The sequence below is a fragment of the Rissa tridactyla genome, chromosome 2 (genome assembly GCF_028500815.1).
Source record: "Rissa tridactyla isolate bRisTri1 chromosome 2, bRisTri1.patW.cur.20221130, whole genome shotgun sequence".
Classification (NCBI taxonomy): Eukaryota; Metazoa; Chordata; class Aves; order Charadriiformes; family Laridae; genus Rissa; species Rissa tridactyla.
Window position 1 is genome coordinate 36,113,163 of NC_071467.1, and position 8,429 is coordinate 36,121,591.

General features: G+C 47.8%; 1 protein-coding gene across 1 annotated transcript; it reads left to right on the forward strand.

Moving 5' to 3' along the window:
* Nucleotides 1-3,223: 3,223 nt before the first annotated feature.
* MSC (musculin) lies at nucleotides 3,224-8,146 on the forward strand. The gene is made up of 2 exons (XM_054191553.1): nucleotides 3,224-3,867; nucleotides 4,668-8,146. Exons 1-2 carry the CDS (start codon nucleotides 3,340-3,342, stop codon nucleotides 4,752-4,754), a joined length of 615 nt encoding a protein of 204 aa, XP_054047528.1. The 5' UTR covers nucleotides 3,224-3,339; the 3' UTR covers nucleotides 4,755-8,146.
* The last annotated feature ends 283 nt before the right edge of the window (nucleotides 8,147-8,429 follow it).

Consider the following 8,429-nt stretch of genomic DNA (forward strand, 5'->3'; position numbering starts at 1 on the left):
CGGAGCGAAGTGACTCGGTAACGCTGCTGGGTTCGAGAAAAGGACAAATGCCAAAGAAAAACCTTATTTAAAGCACTTTATCGAGCACACATCATCTCCCTCCTCCGCCCTGCTTTGTCGCTGCCAACACCCCAGAGGATGAATGCGAGAGACATGGGGCTTTTAGCAGTTCCCCCTCCTATCCTCGGAGATAACCTACGTTTTACAGACTTGGCCCCTGGAATTTCTTTTCCTTTTTTTTTTTTCTTTTTCCTTTTGCTTTTTGCTATAATTTATTCTGAAACTTTAGGAAGAAAATAAAAGGGTTATACACACACACATACCCTGCCTCACCCCAGACACCCGCCGGGCTGTTAGCTCCCCGCTCTGAGCCGGGGGCAGCGGCTCCCAGGCATCGGGGGGGGGGACGTTCTCCGCCCAGCCCAGCGCCCTCCCTCGCCGGTCCTCGGGTGGGGCACGAAACACCCGCATCTGCTGCAAAGATAAAGGAGAAACCCGCTTTTCATGGACTTCCCTTTGCTTGCGTTTGTTGGTTAAATTTGTTTACCAAAATGGTTGATGGTTGGACTCGATGATCCCAACCTTTTCTTTTCCAACCTAAATGATTCTATGATCCTAAAATGCCTTCTGGAAAAGCGTGGGGAAGACCACTCCGTCCCAGTGCGCCTCCCTCCGCAAATCAGGGATCTCCCCTCAGCAGAGAAAAGCTGCTTTTTGTGGCCTCAGGACCGAAAACGGTGGCAGAGGCAGAGCTCTGGGGAAGGCCCTCTCTGTAGCTTCTCCCCACGCAGGAGCCGTTTTAGCTGCTGCTCCTCTCCCCCCACCACCCAGGCTGGGTTTTGCGGAGCCGGGCACAGCACACGGGATGGACCATGAAACAGCGGAGGGATGGTGGCCTCGGGGCCGGGCGTAAATCAGATCGTGGGTTTTACCTTTTAACGGAGAAAAGGAAAAGGGAGTGCGCCTGATAACGGGTGTAAAATGCTGCCCTGATATACCAGGGACGTTTTTCCTACTCAGCACGCAGGGAGCGTGAAAGATCAAAGTCGTGACTAGAGGACAAATGGAAGCATGATGTAATGCCCTGGCCCCATCAAAGACTTTATCCTGAAAATGATATCTCGGTCAGGGTCGCAGAAATTAGAGGTTTGATGGATGTGAGAGGAGTCAGTTCTGCTCGGTTTTGTTGGGTGTAAATCCGAAGTAACCCCTGAGGCTCACTCCTGATTTACTCCATTGCATTTCCCATTTCCTATACTAACCAAGAAGCAGGCAAAGGAGAGAATTTGGCTATTACGCCCCCCCCCCCCCCGCCCTTTACCCCCTCCGCCCCCAGTCCTTTCATTAAATGAGGCGAAGTCGCCATTATGCGTCGCCTTTAATCCAAGGGTAGAGGATTAATCTCGAGGTAGAGGTAGGCGCGAAAGGTGAGATTTGCTATTGTGGCTTTTAAGACTGGGTACCATTTTCTTTGTTTAAAGAAATTCAGCACTTTCTCCCATTAATCTTTAGCAGGGAAAGCGTTCAGCCCGCACCTGTATAAACAACCCAGATGGAGGGAAAAAGTAAACCTGTATCTCTTCCCCTGCAGTATCTTTATATATATATATATATTTATACGGATAATGTGGGCTAATTGGGGAAGCAGAGCAACCCCAAAGTCCAGCACCTTTCACCGTACAGCCGTGCGGGGACCCAGCCAGAGCATCGTAGTGTCAAACCAAGTTCAAGAGATCCAGTTGCAAGATCAGCTGCCTGTTTCGGTGGTTCAAGAAACGTCAAGTTTCACTTGGAAAGGTTGCCGTTAAACCCGGCTCTGATGTGGTTCTAGCCCCAGCGGGTGAAGCCGAGGTTTATACAGCGTTAAGTGGCCCTCAATAAGACCACAGGGTTGGCGGGGAGCGAAGAGCAAAGCGCTGGGCGAAAAGGCGGCCGGCCGTGCCAGGAAAGTTGTGCGGCAGCAGCCGGGAAGGTTCCACTCGGCCGGGAGGGAAATGGAAGGGAAAAACCGGGAGCAAAAAAATTGCGGGACAAGATCTTTCCACCTGTTGTAGTCATTAGATTCTTTTCTGCGAACTGAATTTTTATTCTGGTTAACCGTATCCAGACAGGGCCGCGAAGGCCAGCGAGGCACTACATGCTAGTTGTTCATCTTGGAAAGAAGGGAAATTTTGGGGTGTGGGAGGGATACAATATGTTTGTTGTTTTTATATTATTTTTTTTTATACCCCTGTTGAATTTGCAGTGGATGATGGATCACCCACTCTCTGTAGCATGGAATGGAAGCTGTAGCATGGAATTTGCTTTTAAAAACCCGCGAATCGGTCGAAAAGCTGTCTTGTTTATTTTGCCCTGTGACAGAGCTTCACACAGCCCAACTAATTGGCTTTTAACTAATTGCCCTGAAGCAGAAGGACACGTTGGTTGTACTCACTCGCTGCTGTCTGTAGCTTCACCCAAAGTTATTGACACCATCGAAACACCACCGAAAAAGTCGTTTCCGGCGACTTTTTACATCGCTCCCCACAAATCGCAAACCCACCCCTGAGTGCCGCGTCGCGGCGGAGGGCACGGGGACGGCACAACAGCCTCCCGGAGCAGGGCAGGTAGCGGGAAGGGGGCAAAGACCCCCGGGCGGGCGGGGGCCTGACCCGCTGCCTGGGGTTGGCCCCGCTCGGCTGCGGGGAGCGGGGCTCGGTGGGCGTTCGTACGGCGGGGAAAGCCCCCGACCTCGACGGGAAGGCGAGAGGGAGGGCGGATGCGGGTGGGCCGGGGGCAGTGCCCCAGGTGCGTCCAGCCTCAGCCCAGCCGCTGCCGCCTTAGAAACGGGGAGCCGTGTCCCCCTCCCCGCGAAAGCACTTGCGGGATCAGCCCAGGGGGTATTTTCCATCCCTCTCCGCGAGGAGAGGGCTCTATCCCGGTTGGAAAAGCGCTCATTCACACGGCAGCGTTACTTCCAAGAGCACACATAGATCCGGAGACGTCCCCGCCTGTTCCCCACCACACAGGGCGGACCGCGCACCGCACCGCGGGGCAGCGCGGAGAGGCGCCGCCCCCGGCGCGGGGCTCCGCCGGCTCCTACCCACTCCTCCGCACCCCCTCACCGCCCCCCCCTCCCCCCCCGCCTCCCCTCCGCCCGGCGGGTGGTTGGCTCGGCGGACACCCGATATATAGCGCTGTCAAGGGGCGCATCCCCCTTCGGCACCCCCTCCCCCCCCCCCCCCCGCGCAAACACCGACTTTCCGCGGCGGGGCCGCCCCGCGTTGGACCGACTCGCCTGGGCCGTCCGCCCCCTCGTGCCTGCCCCGCTGCCCGCCTCCCTGCCTCCCTCCCGGGGCCATGTCCGCCGGCTCCGGGAGCGAGGCGGAGGAGCTGCCCGAGATGGACCTGCGGGCGCTGCAGCTGGACTACCCGCCGCCGCCGGCCAAGCGCCAGCCCCGCGGCGAGCTCTACCCCTCGGGGGACAACTCCTCGGCGGCGGAGGAGGAGGAGGAGGAGGAGGAAGAGGAGGAGGAGGAAGAGGACGGCGAGGGCAGCTGCGCGGCGGGGCCGGCGGGCAGCGGCTGCAAGAGGAAGCGGGCGCGGGGCGGCGGCCCCGGGGGCAAGAAGGCGGCGTCGGGGCCGCGGGGGCCGCCGGCGGAGGGGAAGCAGTCCCAGCGCAACGCGGCCAACGCGCGGGAGCGGGCGCGGATGCGGGTGCTAAGCAAGGCGTTCTCCCGGCTGAAGACCAGCCTGCCCTGGGTGCCGCCCGACACCAAGCTCTCCAAGCTGGACACGCTGCGCCTGGCGTCCAGCTACATCGCCCACCTCCGGCAGCTGCTGCAGGAGGACCGCTACGAAAACGGATACGTCCACCCCGTCAACCTGGTACGGAGCGGCGCGGAGGGGGCGGGGGGGGGGGGGGAAGGTGCGCGGAGGAACGCGGTCCCGGCGCCTTGGGGATGCGCGGCGAGGGGCAGCCGCGGGGGTGACGGGGGAACCCCCGGGGAAGCCCCATCGGCCCGCCCCCCCCCACCCCGGGCAGGGCTAGCAGCGTTCAATCCGTGCCCGCCGTCGGAGAAGCCGTGGGGCGGCCCCGAGTGCTTGGTAAATCCCCGGTAACCCTCGCCCCGGCAGCCGGGTTTGGCTTACGGTGATGGCGGGTGGTGGCTCTTCTGGGGACCCTAAAGAACTAAATTCCTCGGGCATTAGGCAAACTTAATGTCCGAATAAGGAGTAATTCCCTCTGCGGGCCGGCTTGGAGCACAGTCGAGCCGTCATTAGTTCATCGGTATGAAACAAAACGCCTGATGCACACAGCGGTAAAAAGGTTGCTTATACAGTGCAAAGTGAGTGCTTTTGAACAGTTTATACGCTTTTTATTTAAAAAATGACGCAAACACTTGCAGAGCAAGAGAGATGTTGCGTTTTTGATGAGAACAATTTGTTGCTGACCATTGCAGCCCTATTGCGGAGTATTTAATTATAATGAAAAACGTAATGAAAATATTTGTTAGAGAAACTCAGCTCCCTCTGTGCTTCCCACTGGGACTAAAACATGATGACATGTTTGCAACGGAACCAGAGTTAGACATCTATCGGTAATAAAGCTCTAGTTTCATACTAGGATAAACTTTCTTTTTAATACGAAATACCTTTTTTTTTTTTTTTTTTTTTTTTGCTTACAGACTTGGCCATTTGTGGTTTCAGGAAGACCTGACTCTGATGCCAAAGAAGTTTCTACTGCCAGCAGATTATGTGGAACTACCGCATAGTCAAAGTAAATTTGTTGTTGAGTTGTGGGTTTTTTTTGTTATTGTTGATGATCTTTCTTTTTTATGGTCTGGATATTTTTAAGAGCTGTGATTTATCGGCTCAAGACTAGAAGATGGGGACAAACCTCCATCTCTAACAGTGTTAGATCTGTGTCCCCTGTCATTCTTTTCCCTTAGAGTTCTGAGGGAAGTTTATTTAAAGCAGTAAAGAAGGGAGGCAGTGGAAATTAGAGTTTTTATGAACTGACTGCAGCAGCTGAAGTCTGAGATTTGGAAAGGCCCTTCCTTGGCTTCATCATTCTTACCACTGCCTGAGGACCTGTTGCTCTGGGGCTTTTAAACTAATGGAAGAGGAATATAATGATATAGAATTAACAGCATGGACCAAAATACAACTCTACAAACTAACCCCAAACAGTGTTATTTGTATTCTAAAGGAAAGAAGTATTTTAGAGTAGCTTTGAAACTCAGATAGATTTATAATATATTTTGATGGGTTTTGTATTCATGGATCTGGTTTGCTGCAACTATGCAATAAGTATAGTCATACTTTTTTTTTTTGTCCTTTTAACCAGAGTTTTTTTAAAAACGTATAAGTGGGTACATTCTGCATTTAGGCCACTGTCCACTGGAATTAAACTAATTCCTGTGGTTATGTCTTGAAGTGCCACATGTAAGAATGTGGGACTGTCCCTAGAAATGTGGCAGAGTTTCTGTGCCTTAATCTGGAAGGGAATTCTGCTTACCATAAGGCCAAGGTGCATGTGTTGTAAAGAATGAGTTTGGATGATCCTGCAAAACAACAAGAATTCACAACGTTTTAAACATTTTTCCTGTAGTGCCATGCTTTTCTTTGAAAAGTTTACCCTCAAATGAGTTCTAGTGACATTTCTTCACTGATTCAAATGCCGTAATAAATGAAGATGCCATCAAATAAGTTGCAAATGTAAATAACTCTATTTTTTTATAAATGACATTAAAAGCTTGGTTACAATGACTTACTGGTGCTGTGATAGTGTGTGGCTGCATCAATATATAGAAACGTCTTTGTAACGCATGTTCCTGAAACCCACTTTTTTAAACACAATTATCGCTCTCATCTCTTGAGAGCAGATACATCTCTAGCAAGAGTCAGATAAGAACACTGTCACCCCAAACAATTCACATGAGGTAATATACTATATCAATCATCAGGGAAAAACACATTTTAACAACTTACAGAATTCACTGTCATAATCTTTTCCGTGCATCAGGAAAATAACGGTAGGTTAAGAAATGGATGTCAGTAATTCATTCTGCTTCATAGCACGAAAGTAGTGCAATAGCTCCTTTTGCTGTTCTTTTACATTTCCATCTGTAGTCTGTTTTGCTTTTATTTGTATTTGTGCAGTGGGAAAATCAGCTGAGTTTTCCTAGTTGGGAGCAGACTTTTCCTGTTTTAAGATTAAAACTTATGAGATAAGATTTTCTTTTTCTCAAAATATTTTCTCAGAGGTTAACTTGCAGCAAGGGAGAAGACTGAATTGCTTTAGAGAAGAAAAAGCCTCCTCTTCTTCATTTAAGCAGCCAGAAGGAAGAAACATTTGCTTAACAAGAACCAGTTTAACCTGGTTTCTTGTCAGGTTATCCCACATTGTGGATTTCTGCTTTGAAATACTGCATAGAAGCCCAAGCCTGACTATTGGTAGTGTCTTCCAAGTAGATAGATGAATAGCAGAAAATTGCTTTTCTTCTTGTGAAGTGTAAAATAGTACAGAGCCACTGCAAAATAAAATGAGGGCTCAGTCCAGGATCTGCTGAAATCGTTGCATTCAGCAATTTGAAGGCAAGCTGTACAGACACCATAATTAATTTATCTTCCAGTTTTATCCAAAAAAAGGCTGTGAAGGAGGGAGGCTATCCTAATTTCTATCTGTGTAACTGAGGTGGGAGTCCAACTGACCTTCCCTAGGAAGCTTGCTAAAAAGAAAATAATATAAACACTAAATCCAAAAGGAAGGACCTTTAGGAAGGCATAAGGCATAAGAAAACTCAACCAATGTTTATCTGAACTCTAGAGAAAAGATTATTCAGCAATTTAACTAAGGTGCCACTTGAGATAATCTCAGTTGTGATACTTAGCTGGTTTTGGCCTTGATCCCAGCTGTAATTGGTTAATGACTCTAGGAGATCAGAAAAACAAGGAAAGCATGGAGAACTTTAAACAGTATAGAAAGGTCCATGCGAAATGATGGAAAAAAATGTTCAGGGTAAATTCCCAAATATGAAGTGGTTATATTAAGTAAATACAGTAGGTCAAAATTGGGGTGAGGCGCGTGACATGAAGAAAAACATAACATTGCTTCCATCCATGCACCATACTACATGCTCTCAAATACTTTTTCTTTCCTTGTGGCTACATAATACATAAAAATACTTTCTTTGTAAAACAATGAATGCACTTAACTGCATTTGTTACTGTAACAGACATATCCATATGATGATGGTGCCCCAACAGACTAGCACTGGTTTTAGAACAGAAGTACACAAGGGCCATGGGTGACATTTCAGGTGAAAATCTGGAGAGAAAATGACAGCTTTTCAGTAGCGAATGTTTTATAAGATGCAATTCTTTGTTTTAAATACTTCTATACAGAGATGCATGTATTAGTGTATAGTTATTTATCTTAATATGGTAATTGGGTATGTTTGGATTTCTCTAACAAGGATCTGATATTTCAAACCATTAATTTTAATCCTTGGGTTGGTAAATATTATTTTTAAATAATAAATTAATCTTTCTTCATGTCTCTCAATGAGAGGCATTACGTGATGAGGAAAAAGTTCAGGTACGTGAACAGGCTGCTTGTGGGTTTGTTCTGAGATGAAGGCTGCTGCCTTGCCAGGGAAGTGCCAGGTAGGTCATGTATTCTGGCATTACTCCCCTACAAAGACACACCAAAAATTCACGTGCACAGTTTTGAATGCTTTTTTTTTAAAGTCACGAACAGACGAAATTCAGATCAGTGCTTTATAGGAATAAGGTGACCAAAACATTCTAAAATGCTATCTTTAAGCATTAACAGATTCCATGGGGAGATAATGTGCTTTGATCCATTTTTATTATTATTAAAAATAAAAAAATAATTAAAAATTATTTTTGCCAACCCGATAGAGTAAATTGATTTCATTTTTAAAGTCTGTGTGTTTTGTTTGACTTGGTATGAGTTACAGAGCTGGGTGAAGGGGAGACTTAAAATGAAAAACTACCTTACATTTCTACAGTCCAAAAGCACAGAAGGTACAAAATACATACATTTTTATTATATTTGGCAAGTATATGCTTGATGATTTTTTTTGTTACATTAATGACATCTTTATTCCTTGGCACAAGGTATAAGGTGAACCCATCTTGATCCCATAAAGGTATACAAATCTTGCTAAAGCTGTTTTACAAATAAAATGCCAAATCATCTGCAACCCATATTCAGCTGAGACCTGCTTCATGCGAGATCTTAAAGGCAGAATACCTGCATTGACTTTCCTGGCAAGCAGTCCATATATAAAGAGGAACACTTGTCTCTCAAAAATATTTTTATGACTTTAGACTTATATAAATGCTGTGCAGAACTTTGTTTTGTCTCTATTTCATGTGGGACTCTGAGAGAGCGGATCATTAGCCAGAAAGCCCACGTC